This window comes from Clavelina lepadiformis, chromosome 4, assembly GCF_947623445.1.
Source record: "Clavelina lepadiformis chromosome 4, kaClaLepa1.1, whole genome shotgun sequence".
Taxonomy (NCBI): Eukaryota; Metazoa; Chordata; class Ascidiacea; order Aplousobranchia; family Clavelinidae; genus Clavelina; species Clavelina lepadiformis.
The window spans coordinates 17,808,712-17,826,845 of NC_135243.1; the positions used below are offsets into that span (position 1 = coordinate 17,808,712).

At 35.8% G+C, this 18,134-nt stretch overlaps 1 protein-coding gene across 2 annotated transcripts; it reads left to right on the plus strand.

Annotated features, from left to right (window-relative positions):
* Window positions 1-2,256: 2,256 nt before the first annotated feature.
* On the plus strand, window positions 2,257-16,860 carry LOC143452879 (cytosolic phospholipase A2-like). 2 transcript variants are annotated; one of them, XM_076954018.1, is made up of 22 exons: window positions 2,263-2,648; window positions 5,751-5,832; window positions 5,903-6,069; window positions 7,417-7,530; window positions 9,207-9,244; window positions 9,312-9,447; window positions 9,602-9,738; window positions 9,845-9,979; window positions 10,079-10,178; window positions 10,266-10,380; window positions 11,156-11,374; window positions 11,477-11,529; window positions 11,960-12,002; window positions 12,103-12,187; window positions 12,262-12,470; window positions 12,661-12,727; window positions 12,813-12,943; window positions 13,057-13,146; window positions 13,212-13,324; window positions 14,501-14,711; window positions 14,840-14,982; window positions 15,254-16,860. In XM_076954018.1, the coding sequence occupies exons 1-22, from the start codon at window positions 2,583-2,585 to the stop codon at window positions 15,329-15,331; spliced, it is 2,532 nt and encodes an 843-aa protein (XP_076810133.1). In that variant the 5' UTR covers window positions 2,263-2,582; the 3' UTR covers window positions 15,332-16,860. The 2 variants fall into 2 exon arrangements, with proteins under 2 accessions (XP_076810134.1, XP_076810133.1); XM_076954019.1 differs by lacking the exons at window positions 13,212-13,324; window positions 14,840-14,982; window positions 15,254-16,860 and having other exon boundaries at window positions 2,257-2,648; window positions 14,501-14,705.
* The last annotated feature ends 1,274 nt before the right edge of the window (window positions 16,861-18,134 follow it).

Here is an 18,134-nt window from a genome sequence, read left to right on the forward strand (position 1 = left end):
TTTAATTGGTAGAGATAATTCCATTTATGTCATTAACAAAATCACCAAAAAAGCGTCTCATAAAATTCCATTATCGTTATTTCTTTTGACAGACCTGCACACATATATGTCTGCATTATGACTACTATGACTATTTTCCTATCGTTTTATGCCAGTAGGCATTTTGCAATTTAACGACTGGTTAGTGGTTACTGACGTCAACTAAACGTGATTGATTGCTATTAACGCCTTGTATTGCATGCCGATGAACTCATAAATATATTTTGTCATTTGTAGGCTTAGTTTGAGTTGCATTTAATAAACGGCATGATTGTTTTGCTAAGTAACTTAATTTGGATGTCAATTTTTTAACACCCTTTTTTTTCTCTTAAACCAAACTTGACTGGTGGCTTTCATTTTCAGAGAACGAGCACTTCGTTGTATCAAATTGAATTAAATAAACAGGTAATACAACTTGCTAGAATAAAATTGCAGAAAGATTTCGTGCATAGTTGTTCACCCCAAAGTGGAGTGCTGAGAAACATAACAGTAATTTAGCAAACACTTTTCTGCATTAAAAATATGTTACGTAGTCGAACAACGTAATTTACATTAATTTGAAACTGCTTTTGCTGGAAATTCCTTTAATATGAAGCCGCAGTTCAAATTTCTAAACCAGTAATAGCGGTGTAGCCTATATATTTGTTTTATTAAACAATGAAATTTTGAATGATCTATTAAATGTGTCGATTAAACATTAATAAAGGGAATTTTTATTATACCTATGGGGGATTACCGTTTGTTAATATTCTGTATACATTTTGTTTTCTATTATATGGTATAAACAAAAATTTGCATAACCATCCATTGGTAACTTATAGTCCCAGGCCCATCACAGTCTTAAGCCGGCTGCGTATACGATTAATCGTATGTGTACACAACAAATCTTGCATTTTAAATGCCTGAACTATGTGCTTTATCTGTTCGTTTCGTCATAAAATTGGAAGCAACTACCTAAGAAACATCTGCAAACACAACCGTCTACCACTCAGCAGTACATTTCATTCTAATCTTTGTAACGATTCCAACTAGACGCGGCCGCGTGCTATGTGTAAACCTTATTAATGCGCTTAGAAGGGGAAGAGAGAAGCGGGAGGGGTTTGTGTGTGAAAAGATGAAAAGGAATAAACGACGCGGGCGAGCAATCCAGAGTACACCATGCAGTAAAAGTGCAAATGCTGTACATAAGTTTGCTAGTTGCCTAATTTGCCAGTGCAAAACAAAATAAATTGCCGATCTACATGCAGTACTATACCTATAATTGCTACGACAATAATAGTTGAAAATGTGTTAAAAGTAGTGAGAAAACACATCCAAATTTCACAACTAAAGGCATTACAGCGACTCAAAAACTGTCGTTCACAAGTTTTTATGGCATGCATATTTGGCGGATTTTTTACTTTTGTCCAGTATATGGCTTGCCACTACTGCGACCAAGTATTTCTGCCATAACAACTAAAGATCTTAAACTACATCCCTTTTCCTTAAAACTGCACGTAATAGTGAAATTTTTTTTATTTATGTGTTAAGAATGAGTCAACTGTTCCACAGGCTGAGATAATTAATACGCAATGTCGGGTTAATTGACTCAATGCAGTAATTATGCACAATTTTTAAGGAAACGGAAACGTTTAATTACGTCCACATTATCATCCTGAAAAAACAACGTGAGTTACAGAAAAGCTCTATCTGTTTGCGAAGTAAATTTCAGCTTGAAAGAAAAAAAAATTTTTAAGTATGTAAGTAGAAAATGAGTCAACTAGTCCGACCTCGCGCTACTTAGATAAATCAGATGATAAACTTTGCTAGTATTCCCCCATCATTAAATTTTAAACAAGCATCTTCAAGCATATTTTCATTTTCTGCTTATTTTTATTTTAACTGCCTATATTGAACAATGGCTTTTGCGTTTAATGATCCAATAGTTGGCCAATTAACGTATCGTATGCTGTAATACGCGTAGTATGCCACCGAACTCGCTATAATGACCGTGAGTTGCCTAATTCGGATAAGTCTGTCTGACATCTTTGAAGGACAGTCCCACCCCAGCTTATCAGGTGGCATTCTAAATATAACAAAGTGGTAAGTAGTTTTTGCATTATCTGCACGCAGTTTGATAGCACGCCACCATCTGCCTAAAGCATACTTTCAGCATTTTTCCTGTAAGGTTTCCATGGGAAATGTTTCACTGCAGTGGTCACGACAAATATCAAGCATTACTGAGAAAACGCGGATAAGTTAATTTACTGATTAGGTGCTGCAGGTTACTGAATACAATTCCAGCGAATCTTTTTATGAGGTCTTTTACAAAGCGGTATATTAACATAAGTTGGTGTTTAAAAAGTTGAATTGATATTCTACCATCGCATTATTTTACCGTTTAAAAGTAGATTGTATGCGTATGACGGTGCAGCAGAACAACATCCCCTCTCCGGATATTCGTGACACCCGTAAGTCTGTGTATTATCGTTCTTTCAATTACTTGCGTTTGTTGCTAGAGTTATCGGGTTGTAACTTGTAAGTTACATAGTTGCGATATAGATATGACTGACCAAAAAGAATTCGAATTGTCCGAAGATGAGTTTCAGAAAGCTTTTGACGAAATTAAGGTAAGTGTTTGATAGATATTTGGTTATGTAATGATTGCAATATATAACTAAAGGCAAAACATCACAAATCGATATCTTACTCAAGTAACAGTTTCAATGTTTTAAACATTTGGGCAAGAGTAGGTATTGAATGTGGTGGCACAGAACGTGGATGAACTAACGCAGTGTCAGTTCGAGGTCTTTTGGTTAACAAAGCTTTCGGTTAACCCTTCCATAGTTCAGCTTTCGCTATAATACCAGTCAGTTTCAATGTAAAAAGCACTGGACTCTCCTGCTAATTACTCGTTTATATGGTATGATGGAAGCATTGAAATAAGCCTATCGGCTATTTTCAACAAAATATATAGCTATAATTTCAAAACGTTATTTTGCACGATTGTCATTTTGAACATTGTACATATTCATTTTCACTGTGTTACTACATTGACGTCGACAGAATATTGTGTAACATGTTGTACGCAATTATTAGGACAATACATACGCGCTTTAATTAAAACGTAAACATTCAATAATGAAAATTTACAATGAAATTGATTTGCAAAGAACTCTAACACGTGGTTTGGCAAATTTTGCTTAGTTGAAAAGTTTTCTCAATGTTATTATCCATGCATCCACTTTTAGAATACTTTTATGTTACGTATGACTACAATTTTTTATGTAAATCAAAATTGTTTTATAGATATATGTATTAACCAATAGCCAACATTTGCTAATAAACCGGAAAGAAATGAAAATATTTTTTAAACAAAACTGGTAAATCTATTTCTAATAAAACACAGTAATTAAATGCTCACAAAATTAGTAATTGTTGGCTCACTGGTTATGTTCATATGACGTATTTCTAAAAGCACTGTTTTGTGTGTATCGGAATCCACCCATTTCAGTACAATTATTCGTTTGCGGTTTGCACTTTGGGAACTTTTCTAGATCTAAAACATTTGTGTGAACTCACTTTAAAAAACAAACCAGTTTATTACCCGTTGAAACAAATACTCAAGGTTGCCCATGAAAATGGAAATCTCATGGAATAAGATGTGGCAGTGAACATGGAATTTGTTCCATGTCCCGTGGAATATTCCTTGCATGCTGCTGGCAATTTATGTTAGGATTGTTTATAATATTGTCGCATAACAGAAACTGTGTAACTCTACCATCAAAAAGTAAGAATATTCTGAGTGTCTGCACGCAGTTTGACGTTAGACCTAAAGGCCGGGCACGAAGAAGGTTGTCATGTAATGTGCGTGTTGCAAGTGCTGTAATTATAGTAGTAAATACATCAGTTATTATCTGTCTGGCTCATTGTTTGTCCATGTTCGTTTATCGCCAAATTAGCCTTCTAGCCAATCACTCAGAACATTAACCAGTCTAACGTTATTGGTATAGCTTAAGTGTGTTAAACTTGTTCAAAGCAAACGTTTAATTTTGGAAATTGAACTTGGATGATAAGTCGTCCCACTTATACATAATCAAAAAGCGGTTTAAATAGCGCGTACAAAAACGAGGCCCAAGTAATAGTAGCCTACAGCGTTTAATGAAATAAAAACATACACAAGCCCATTTGCGTATTATCTTTGCGATCTTACTGACTGATCCAGAATTTATTCATACTTAATAGGGGAGACCGGGACTAGTTGCAACATTTTTCAATAAATATGACTTTGCAAAAAATAGTGACGTTTTAAGAAATTGGTTTGGGGCTCAAATTACACTTTGGTCATTGCTGCGTAGCTGGCAAAGCAATGAATTGCGAAATCATGTATGGTTGATGAGCGACAGGTGTTTGAAAAATGTCAGTCGAGTATTACATTTTACCCTGTACCCGGGATAAGTTGCAACAAGAAAATAAAATACAATTAGTTCATGTCTAATCGTATTGCAATGAAGTCAAAATGCTCAGCAGAGTCATAAGCACTAACATAGAAAGGAAAAAGTGAACAACAAAGCTTTGAAGACACACGAAAAGACGGTTAATGTGAAAAACATAGCACACTGATTTAAAACTTTAGTCTATTCCTTTGTGCAGTTGTGGCACCCGTAAGTTTGAAAACCCTCAGTGTACCCACTCTTCACTAGGGCGGCTATTAGTTTAACATTCACCACAAACCAACGTTCCTTTTCCGCTTGCTGCTTTTTCTTGGATTTGCTTTCCTTTTCTGGGGTGTCGATTAAGATAGCGCAGTGCTTCGCATTTCTCTTCCTGGAGGCGATTTTTGCAGTGGTCTTAAACTGGAGGATGAAAAATCTTCGACGACATGACCAGCTGAAGATGTGCCAACACTGTCAAAGGTGACGGTTGATGGAAGGTTCAAGTTTGAGACACTGAGTGCAACGGCATCAACAGAGAGAGTCACATTTTCAACACTTTCAGCAGCAACTTTCGGCTCATTTCGGTCGGTGGCAATTGCTGGAACAAACCCGCGCTCTTCAAATGCATGTCTATTGAAGGGCACGATTCTAGCTTTCTTATAGCCACTAATAATATTTGTTAGTGCGCTTGCTTTTGGTAAAGCTTTTCTTGCTACTGATGGCAAATCATAGATTGTCATACATTTCCCAGGATTACTTTTCAGCCATGCATCCTGACTTGGTAGCGAACATCAGCACAATATTAAAATCTTTCCGATCTACCAACCATGCCGTTAGAAGAAAGGGATGACTGAAAGCCAGTCAGCAGTTTACTAATACTTTGAAATAGCGAATCCCATACGCAGCATGTGATGGAACAGGAGAAAAAAGTGTCCCAGGGACAAATTTCCTGAAAATAATCTTTAATGATAACGCAAACAAACTTCCTATACAGAGTTTTAAGAATCGCTATAGTTCAGCTTAGGCATGCAAAAAAGATCTGAAATCTGAAAACACTTCCTATGACTGATTTTTGCATGGACATTATATGTAATTTTGTCAACTGAGTTCCTTCGACTCCGGTGAACCAATAAACGTTATCGATTTTGTTATCGACTCTACAGCACTTTGAGCACGTTATACTTGCAAACATTGATTACGTTTTGGTGCTTTTGTTTTGTAGCAATAACTGATTTTTTACTAAACACTACAAGAAAAAGCGTGGGCATTGCATCATTATTTTGTTTGTGCTTTCAGCTGCCGTTTTCCCCCACTGTATTGTTGACGATTAACTTACTGCGTTGCCGAAATGTGTCCGTAAACTTCTTTCAAGACCTAAGTAAGTCATCTTTCACATTTCTTTTTATACACGAATATATCGCTGATGTTAGTAAACATGTTTACTTTAGTCGATATACCTGACCCACAATTTCGAGTTAGTATTCCAAGCCTCCCTGATTGTGGGAGATTCGTCACCGTAACTATCGAAGATGACAGTCCCACTACGGAAATTAACGAATCGTTTTGTTTTGTTCTCCCAAAAGACTTAAATCCAAATGATGAGCTGATCATTCAGGTAGGCCGCATATTTTGCTGTCTTGTAAGCCAAATTGCAATCCTAATATTTTGAAATTAAGTTTATAAAAATTTTGCAGTTACAATACACTTGTAATATGTTATTTTCAGCGTTTCGACTACTTTATATATCTAATTCTAAAATTTTCCCAAAAACAGTTTAATCATGATTAATTAATTTGGAATACAGTATGATTACCGAAGTCAAATATGCCAAAACATCCAGTAAAAGTAGTTGTAGTAGCATTTTAACCACTTTGGGCGGTTAGGCTTCTTATAGTTGTGGATAGTGCACAGTAGGCTAATTAGTAACATGCATAAATAAAATTTTGATGCTTGTGAAGCCACCACTTTGGGTTATTACGTTAGGCTCATTTCATCTTTAGTACTGAATTTATGCATTGGTTTGTGGTCATGTGGTTTAAAAATAATATTTTGACTGAATTTTAAACACAACCAATTAATTATTTTCTTATTTCTCTATGCTCGTATTGGCTTCCCGTTATTTTCAGAAGCAGCTGGAGACTGTCAGTAAGTTGCGTGTTGTACGTGGTCCTTCTTACCTATTTTACTCATATTAGGGATGTACTGCGAGGAAGGTTTTTCAGGTTCTTGTGGGTGAACCCGAATGCCATGTATAGGCCGACACGAATGAATCCCGAATCTATTCAGGAGGCGTCAAACCCCAAAAAATGCCATAAAATCTTTGTTTGTTTTATTATACAGTGAATTTACTAAAAGACTGATTACTCGAAAACTCCTCCATGGAGCTCTCTGAAATTTTGCATGTCAATTTAGTATGCTTTGAACTACCATTCCATAAAATTCCATCAAAGAACAATGATTAAAACTTTGCTACTAGCCTAAATACTAAAGCATACTAAATTGACATGCAAAATTTCAGAGAGCCCCATGGAGGAGTTTTCGAGTAATCAATCTTTTAGTAAATTCGCTGTATAATAAAACAAACAAAGATTTTAAGACAATTTTGGGGTTTTACGCCTCCTTAAGAGCATTTAAAATTAGTGGGTCTTATTTGCTGCAGGTACCATAGTGTATTCTGCAATTCGATCGTTTGTGACCGCTGAAGTGGCTCCCATAAATTCACGTTTCGACAACCCACAATATGTTTGTCACGAATGCATTTGGTTTGCCAAAATACTAATTTTTTTGTAAATTAAGTCCTAAAAGTCATTAAGTCATAAAATAATTGCAAAAAAATGAGTAAGCTCTTCAAGTTTATTACTTTTTAAATGATAGGATTAAAAATATATAAGCTAATAAAGTTACTGCGTTTTTTCTGATTTTATTTGAAACGTTACACAGTTCCTGGTTTTTATTTTTCTAGATAGAACTTTACGATCGAGATATCATTTACGACGACTACATTGGAACGAAAACTATTAACGCCGCAAAACTTAATTTGGGGGAGTCTATATTGAAAACTTTGGACTTTAATAATGTGCGTAACATATGACAGATACGTATTTTAAGCAGTATTGTTTACTCCAGTGGTTTAAGAGTTTTGTATAGGTTAGTGACGCAAAAATCTTGTTCATGAAATTACTACCACGTGCTTTTAATAGAAATTTATTACTGTATTATAATATAGTTTTATCTTTGCACTGCGTATAAAGAACCATCAATGAAAACGTTATATATTAAAAGAATACCACGAAGTGGTATTAAAACAGCAACAAGCTATTACGTATACTCGTGTGTAGTTCACACGCCTAGATCAACAGCAATTCCTACATGGATTTAATCTGAATGTTTTGTCTAAACAACTATCTGTTAACTACCATATGCTTGCAATGTTTCATGCATGCAAGTCATTTATTCGCAACTGCACAAAAAGCATTTGATCGCTTCAGGAGTAGGTTATGGCGTTGGCGCGTTGCTATCAGAAGCACATCGGAGGAATGTTAGATGAGATGCACACATAACGGTAGCATGGACACCGTAACAAGTTACGGTTGTTAAAGATTCAAACTTCGAAAAATTGCAACCTAATTCGGTGGTTTTTACGCGTTGGACTCGTTACAAGTTAGGATAAAATATAAACCATAAAAAATTCACGCCTATATCAAAATCGTCTGTTCGGAAAATATTACTTCAAAACTCCGTCCCAGTTCTTTACTAGGCCCAAAACTTAATGTCTGACTGTGTGTAACGATTCACATAAATCGCATTGTTTAATCTAAGCTACATATCGTCACGCATACGCGAGTATACAATTGTTTGGTTACTATATAGTCAACCACAGTCAAGTAAATGTGATCAAAACTTCCGAGCCGCCATGTGTTGGGTAAAGTGAGTGGTAAGTTCAAACACAAGTTAGTCTTAAATCAAAGAGTAGCTATCAGTAAACATACTGGTGAAAGGATTTGTACTAGTATATAGTGGTTAAGGAGTTATGAACAAGTAAAACAGTCTTCATTTTACCGCAGTTATCGGTACTGGACAAGGCTAGAGCTAACAGCCAAGATTGAACGGTGCTATAGGCTAGAATTTAGATTAACCAGTACAAGTAGGCCTACACCAACGGGTAAGCTAGTTTGGGCTGATGTAACGCAAAATGTTACTGTTGTGAGCTTCTGAGTATGCTTTAGTATACCCATTACTATGTACTTGTCCGTCACAGCAAACATTTTCTCATACTTGATCCAAATACCTAAGTCATCCCTATATTGTTGCTTTTTTTGTGACGTAATCGGAACCGCCATATTCTTCACAAATAAGCCATGAATTTGCATTTTTGCCACTTATTTATAGCCATAACTGATTAACCCTTACATATTAGTACAAATTATTTCACCAGTAAATTCACTGAAACCTAGTCATTGATTTAAGGTCAACGTGTTTTTGGACTTGCCCCCTGACTTTAAACGACACACTATAGCGAGTCGCAAAGCGTTGTTTGGCAACTTCTGCTACTTTGTGATTTTAGAAATATTACAGGGCAGAAAAGCAGATTATATGATAAGTATGAGTGCATAAAAAAGTGTGAAAACGTCATCAACATACAGTATGGTCCTGGTACTACTTTTGTTTAAAAACGCATATGACAATGTCATGAAATTAGGTTACACGTAAAGTTTCTGTGCGTAGAGGTTATTAACACATCTTTCTGTGTAGCACGGGGAGCTGGACTTAGAAGTCAGCAAAATGATGAGGTAAATGCATTTTTTTAAACATTCTATTGCCTATTTCAACACAGTGACTTTTACTTGCCTCTTGTAGGTCGTCACCGGATTTTCGCTATTCGCTGGGATTAAATCCAAAGGAAAAAACGTACCGCAAGAAACGTCTACCGCACGTTTACAATGCACTGTTAGAAACCCTGGGGAACAAAAGAGGACCACAAACAATTGCAGAAGTATACTTATAACTTATAAGTTATAAGTATAAATACATGAAACAAAGATCAATCGATGATGATATGATGAACAATTAATGCAGATCTGAATAAGTGCGTTTCTATACTAGTAACAACTAACTGTATATTAAACAGCAATTGTTTGTTGTCTTAGACCCCTGTTGTCAGTATAGTAGGATCTGGCGGGGGTTATAGAGCAGCAACTGGAATGAGCGGTGCACTCGAAGCATTGAAAGATGCTGGTTTACTGGATGTTGTAACTTACTTATGTGGACTATCTGGATCTATGTGGTACATTAAAAAAGCAGTTATTGAAGTGCATGTTTCAGGTTGCTATTTTCTATATCGGCATAGGCTAGTTTTGAGTATGGCGATCTTACGTTCTTTCGCTAACAAGGTATCTATCAACGGCCTATGCAATGGAAGGAATATCTTCTTGCAAGCAAAGTAATTTTCATGAACGCTTGCGAAAACGTTTCACTAAACCTGTGATGAATGGTTTGTTCAATCCACGCAAAATACATCAGTTTGAGTAAGATTGTAAAACATTTTTTTATGACTGGAATAAAAATCAATTTTGTCGAACCTTGGTACTGCCTGGAAGTTTCGACAATCTGTTGTTATTTTTCAGGCACTATTTGAAACACACCAAGCTGAAACACCAACAGCCATATTCATTTACCGATTTTTTTCCTGGTTATTTGATGGGCAGAGTTCTTTTAGGGAAACAGGTTCGTTGTATATAATTGACATAAATCTAACACGAAACTTTACAGGTATAACTAAACCTTTTGAGACCGAGTAACTTCTATTAATAGAACATGGACTTCAAACTGAGCAACATTGAACCCTATGTACGTGATGGTGACTTGCCGCTGCCTTTATTTTCTGCATTGCACGTTAAAAGCAAAGTGGAAGCGTTTCGTTTCCATGGTTAGTTCAGTGCAGTGTCAAATGGAATTTGTCGAAATCAGTCAATCATCTAAACGTTTATGTCCGACCGAAATGCCTTACTGACCCAAACATTGCATCTTGTTTTTATAATGAGAGCGTTTAAATAGCTTATTGCACATGATTATATTGAACATGGTGGTCGGACGATTCAACTGACTGACGAACAGAGTATTCTTTTGGCAGTGTGGACTTGTAACTAGTGAAATAGGTGTATTATATTGCTGTACTGGCATTGCATAATCTAGTATCGCTAGGCTATCCAAGATGTAATGGGTGGTCATAGTATTCTGTCACAGTAGGCTAGCCTGTATGGGCTAATGAAAGCATTTCAATTCTGCTATAGAGTACTATAACAAACGCCTGATAACAAACTGCGTAGACGTTTTTGTAAAAGGGTTAAATCGCCCGTGGGTTGAATCGACCTAGAACCATTCAACATAATATTTTCGGAAAAGTCTGCAACTTTCAGACGGCACTTTATGTAAGCCAATTTCGACTTCGACACAGCATTTTTGTACACACGTCCTTTTAAGAAAAAATCAATGTGTTTTTTGTGAATTTCCATCGACGAATAATGTCTTGACGACTGCTATTTGCGTGGAAAAATTAATTCCAGTTGCCGTTTTACCAAGAATGTGCAAACAAGAAAAATTATTAACTGGGCCGCTTGTTGGACATAACTGGTTTAGTACTTCTACAACTTCGCTCCTTTCTTCGATTCTAATTGATTTTATGATTACTTTAATTTGTATAGTCTTTGTTGAGTCTTCTCCGTTCGAGGTTGCTTTCCCCGAACTTGGAATAGGAATTCCGCCGGAAGATTTTGGATCGCTCTGGAATCAAGGATTCTTAATAAACAAACGTCCGGAGATACCTTTGCATTATTGCCAGGCTATGCATGGTTGCGCTTTCTCCATACTTCTTTCAAGTTTCTTTGAACGAGGAGGCGAGGGTGATGAACTCAAACAATGTGGTACAGGAAATGTTAGGCTACTTTTTAAACATATATTTTTTAATGTTGCTGCTATAATCGTTTTACTATATACAACTGTGGCAATCAATTTTGAATATGTAGATCACGTTAGAGTAAATGAAAGAAAGTCGACCAAAAGAAAGCCGCCTGTCGAGGTAATGTTTCTCGCGATTGGTTTGTTTAGATACACGTATATAAGGTTTTTTTGACGTTTCCACTGAATTGTAAGTGTGAAAAACGTCGCAGTATGGAAAAATGTACACTTTTGCAAAATAACTTTATCCTGGTACTTTACTTACTAGCGTAACTATTATACTCATAATAATATATACTTTCTCTTAATTTGGAAAACTTTCGAGATATGCATATTGAGACCAATATAACACAAAAGTGGGACGGTTCATTTTGAAGGGAGTGTTATAGATTTACCACTGTAGAACTGAACATAATTAGTTTTCAGCCGTTTATGACACGCAGTTTCAAGCCAACCTATTTGCTATACAGTATAACATTATGTTGAAACAAAAGCTTACTCTTTTCGTAATTTCTATATTCATTATTTGTAATGTATGATTTGTTATGAAGATTGACTCCGATGTTTCTGAAGACTCGGATGCAGAGAGAGAAGGTATTTTAAGAAATAGTTATATTTCGTTGAAATAGGTGTAACTAATCAAAAAATAAAGAATAGTTTTGAAAGTAACGAAATCTCATTTGGGTATTTGCAGCTATTCGTGCGGCGAAAGCGGCTTTAAAGAAACCAGTAACCAATAATCCAGCAACTTCTGGACTTTCCCGTTTCGTCACAAACATGTATGGTAATAATAATACATTATCAAAAGTATCCTGTAACGTTCTTTTGACCTGTCTTTTTAACTTTTACTTAGAGCAATTCCGACTTTAACTGAACCACGTGAAGTATTTCGGCGACATGCACAATCATCCTCATCTTCTAAAACAAATGCGACTAATTCACAAAAGGAAAGGAGAAGATCACCCAAGCGGAGTCCTATAAAAAGTCTAACAGGAAGTCCTAAAGGAAGCCCAAAGGAGAGTCCGAAAAATTCTCCTTCGCGAAATCGTCGTCCACAAAAAAGTTAGCACAGGCATTTTTGACATTTGTGTTTCAGCTGAAGCAAGGAATTAATCAACACACTAAATCAATATTCACAAAGCAAACTTTATTCTTAAATGACTTATCCTTCGGCTAAAAAACTACTACCGTTGAAACAATCAAGCTTTATTGGTTAAAGTAATATTTTAATATGAGAATATTCTATACCTAGAAACAACTGAGATGCTTACAGAACAAGCTCCCTCTGAAACATTACATACGATTTCTAACAAACTGAGGTACATTTTTTCGCTGCCTGGTAAATAATTATTCGAAACTTTTATATTGACATGACCATTTTTACAAAATATGTGTGTTTGTTAGGTCATTATCTCTCTTAACGAACCGGCAAGCTTTAATTGGACGAACTGGTAGAATGTTGAATATTGCCAAGGGATGTAACTTCCTGAAAAGATTTTCCTTGAATCCTTGCGGACAAATACATCTTCGCGATTGTCAGTTCTTCATAATGTTAACTAATCCTAGTTTGAAAATAAAAGTCCAGTATAACTATTTATTTGCACTGCCTTATTTGCTACTTGTTTTAAAAACATGTTGTTTTGAATAGATCGACGCCAGCAAGCTGTCAGCTCACTTAGGCAACGTGATATGCACGTGATTTCAACCACCAAAGACGTAATTTCTATTGCAGATGCCGGTAAGTTTTTTCGTTTATAGTAGCCTAAACGTTTACAGTATAAGTTAACTAACACTTTTTTTAAGGAATATACAAAAACGTGCCAATAGAATTGGCGCTGCGACCTCAGCGAATGTCTGATTTAGTCATTGTATTGGATTTTAACGCGTACCAATCTGATAGCGAGTTTGACTACGAGGTTTGTAAACAAATTTGATGTTTTGATAGTTTAATGTTCCGTCGACTATATATGGATTATTTTTATATTCGTGAGAAATATTCAGACAATTCATAAGGAATCAGTTTCGGTTTTATGCCGTGATATTGCATTAACCTAATCAGCTCATATTGGGAGTGCAAGATTTTTCTAATCGTTGACAGCGTTTTATACCTTGGTGAGAAGAAGCGTGCCATGATGCATGACTTCCCGTGCTATGTGTCGATTGATTATAAAAAAACAGTTATATAGGTTTACTATAGAATATATCTACAATGTATAAGTGTACGTACTCCATGGACATCAACACACACTGACGTTAATATCGTGTGCAGGAGCATTTTTTCAAATTTGACTTTGGCGACCATTAAGAAAATACAATTTAAAAGAAACCGCGAAATAAATTCTAAGAATCTGCCTCTTTTTAAGACAAATTTCTATTTTTTGCAATAGTTGCAAAAGTACAAATTTTGGTACAAACCTTGGGGCAATTTAAGAGACAGTTTCGTTCCCTAAAAACACCTTAAAAACGATGTACAGGAGTATAGTCAAAAAGTAAAAATGAAATACATTCCTAAAAATATAATTCCATATACACTGCATGTATACTAATGACGTCACAATCTTACCTTCGCGCGTTGTGGAAAATACTTCGATTTATTATGAATGCAGCAATATGAACCCTAGAAAATTACAACCGTAAAATATTACATACATGGTGAAAAAGACATGCAGTAAACACGTGCTAAAAATAATAACCCGTTTAATATATACACACGCCCACGCATATACCGGTAGGTGTTTCTCCTAATGTAAATACACACAAATCTGACTCTACCTGATTTTAGTATTGTTGCAATGTGTTCTTTATTCTTGAGCATAGCCCAGCCTCTTTTGGCAAATTTCATATGCTTATTAAACATTTACATATGTAAGCGATGCGATGTATTGCTGTGCAATAGGCTATATGAAGAATTAGAATAATATCTACTTCAGTAGAAAATTAATGTTTTCCCTAGGCAAAAATTTATTTTTCTGAAGTACTTTGCTGACTAACTGGTTGCACTCTACAGTATTCTGAACCCGAACAGGATAGACAGGTCTTTATCTGTTAACATTTGTCATTAAGTTTTCTGACGCTGTTGTCTCTACTTACAGCCTTTAGTTGCCAGTGCGGCACAAGCGTGGAGGGATGGATTAAAATTTCCGTTTGAAGACTTCGCAAAGTTGAAAAACTCTCCACCAAAGGAATTTTTATTGCTTGCAAGTGACGACGATGACTGCCCGACCATTTTATGGTTTACACTGAACAACAAAAAGTTTAGAAATTTGGAGAACTATGTTCCTCGATCAACCGAAAAACCATCCAGTATATTTTCTCATATTTTTGTTCATTATTTTGAATTCAACTTGGTAACAGTAATTAGCTAAAACATTCGGGCGTTTTTCTCCGCATAGCTTTGACATTAACAAGTGTATGCCTTTGACTTTTTACAGAGAAAGATGCTCATAAAAAGTTCAACGACTTCCCGGTATTTGACCAGGGAACTGCCTTCGGAAGTTTCATTTTCCAATACGAGCCTTATCACTTTGCCCAGCTTCAAGAATTGATGTATTACAATGTTTCTTTGCACATCGAGGTAAATGAATGTCATTAATTCCACTTGGTGGTGAATGATGAGTGATGGTAGCAAAGCAAATACGACTATTCTCTTAATGGTAATGTGCAAGAAGATAAACAGTTTTGATAAACCAACTGACTTTTTACAAGAAAGAATACAAAGAAAGGAAATATGTAGTGTGTCTGTTTTAGAATATAAATTACTAAAACCTTATAATTTGGTTTAAGTTTAGATAACACATTGCAAAATTGAACAATCTGAGCATTTCATTTGCAAATTGTTTTTTCAGGAAATCAAAGAGGAATTAGCTAAGGCTGTGGAGAGAAAGCGCCAACGTTTAACGAAGAAGTTTGCAAAGATACCCTAATCTGAGATCTTCGAAGTTTTAGGATGAATTTGCATAGCATCTTTTTAGTATCGCAAATACTGTACATCTAGCAAAGTTACTTAACAATAACATGCTAGTGTTACCAACAGGTTTTGTGGTTCTCCGTCCCTAAAGCATTATCTTAATTTTATAAGTTCGAACAAGTCTTCTCAGAAGGGTAGTAAGGCCATAACCGTACAAAAAGTCATGTTAGCGGTCAGGCAATGCCGATTTTCGAGGCTGCTTAACCACACATAATCATGAAGTTCGTCGATTTATTATATTCTTATTGCAGTGTAATGTGCTAAACCTTGTTTAAGATTGCGTTGAGAAGTGGAGTCCAAAACCGTTTTGATTTTTCATCCCCAAAACTGCTTACAAACGACTCGATAATTTTCATATTTACAATTAATGACATAAAAACCACTTTTCTCTGCATGCCAGATAGCAATTTACGTGATTGAATACAATGGTGCGTTTCTGTGTTAGCACTTGGGATGTTGATTTGCCATAGTATTCACTCTTCATGCTTTTACATAGCTGAAAAAGTAGAATAACGTCCCTTTGTAAAGTAACTATGATTCTTCTGTGTTAAAAGATCATTTAATGCTAAGTTTCTTGAAGTAAAATAATAATCCAATTCAGATCCTACTTTCACAGGATATTTTTACGCACCTGTTTTATAAACACTGCATTTCAATCTTGTATCACCTAATTTGTAAGGCACTAGTTTACAGTGTAAGCGATTAATTAATATTTAGAGTATATTTTCATATCTACTACCCCGTAAATTGTTATGGAGCTTTTATCTTAGTGAGTCCGTGCACTGTTTGTTTACTGCATTATTGTACAGTGATTTAGTCCAGAGTGCGTGAGTTGATGTCTGTTTTTATTGGCGCGGCGCATTGCTCCATTTGTGTGTGTACTCATCCACCCCATTCGTCTATTTTCCGCCCATTAAAATGGTCCAGAGTACGGGAATTTTTCCCATTCCAATGGTTGAAAGTTTGCCTTTCTTACCCTAGAGTAAGATATATGCCTTTGGAATGGGTAGAATTTTACTTGGGCACAAGTATGGTTTGTATACCCCATTCGTATATTTTTCCGCCCATTACAATGGACCTGCTTTCAGCAATGGGGTTTCCCACAAACCATATTTCTGCCGAAGTAAACATCTCCCCATTCCAAATGCATATTTCTTACTTTAGGGTAAGAAAGGCATACTTCCTGCCATTCGAATAGGAAAATATTACCGCATTTCCATCCATTTCAATGGGCGGATAGCAGACGAATCGGGTGACTCATCAGACTTTATAACTGCTCTCGCACTTTTTTACCATTTACATGTGCTTGGTTTTTAGCTTATTTCTTGTGATGCGTTATTTCGCTTATTTCGTAGCCTATAGTTGGCATGGTATGGCTCACACTCACACTGGGTGGTAGTAGATACTAAAACCCAGCTTCGAAAATCGTCCATTCTAGCGTGCAGTTTGGCAACTTTTAAATAAAATTTATTACACTAACAGCTACACCGTTGGTGGTAAATATAACTTGTTGAAGGGACATAATGACATAAAGAGCTAAAACTAATGGTGATCAGTCAAAAACAATAAATGTACATAGGAACGTATTTTTTTCGTGAGCGATGGTCAGTGACGTAAAACAGACTCCGGATGCAGTGGAATGCTTTGGATGAGACCATACAACATATCAATTGTGTATGTTAGAAATGTAATTGTTTGCAAGTGGTTGGTAGCGTAAGTTTCAACCCTAACTGGACATATCGTAGTTGGTAGAAAGTCTAATTATCACCCAATAAGTGTAACCCAGACAAAAACTACTCTACTACTGAACTGTAGTTGAAAAAATTTGCAACTTACATGCAATGTGGTTAAACATGTGGACAATTTGTAGTTTTTAAAGATTAGGAAATTGATGCGCTTGTAAAAAGCCATCCATTTAAATACAGTAGAAACATCAGAAACAAATAAAGAAAACTCTAAAACGTTTTGCGAAACTTATTGCTAAGCAGGTAAATTATGCAATGTGATCGTGGCGGCTCGCCCACGTTGCCGTTTTAAAAATGCTATCACTCATGTCGTTCATTGTATTGTTGTGCTGTTAGTCACGACTCTACATTTATTGATTTATGTGATGAATATCACCGCTTCCTTATTACAACAATGAAAAACATTTCCTGGTGGACTGCTTACGTTGTTAGAATTTTTCTGATGGCCCTTCTGAACGCTTCGTGCGGAATGTTGCTTGCTCATGCCAGTATCTCTCGTAATCAAACAATACTTTCAATTAAGGAATTTAACTGAAGTTAAGAAGTCATTGTTTTACCCGAAGTATAGATTATGCAGCCCTTTGTGAAATATATTCAAGCTAAAAATAATACGTTAGAAGTGAGGTCATCTAACAATTGATCTTGGTAATTTAGGTAATATATGAGATTTGAAAAGAAATATTGTTGAGGTAACTACATATGCGATGATAACTTTGAACTTAGATTAACGAAAAAGCGATACAATGTCTTCCAGCAATAGATATCTTTAACAACAACTGATATAACGTTAAACTAAGTGCAATGGGAAACCGCAAACAAACCATTTGGCTACAACTGTTATCAACAGAAGAATTTTTATATGCTAGTACCCACCACTGTTAAAGTCTTATCTATTACTCTTTAGACACGTTGTATTCATTGGCTGGAAAATTTAAGGCGATGCCTAAACCTTGATACGTGTTAAATACTTTGATCTTCCTTGTATAAATTCATGCTACTTTTGGTGCAGATTTA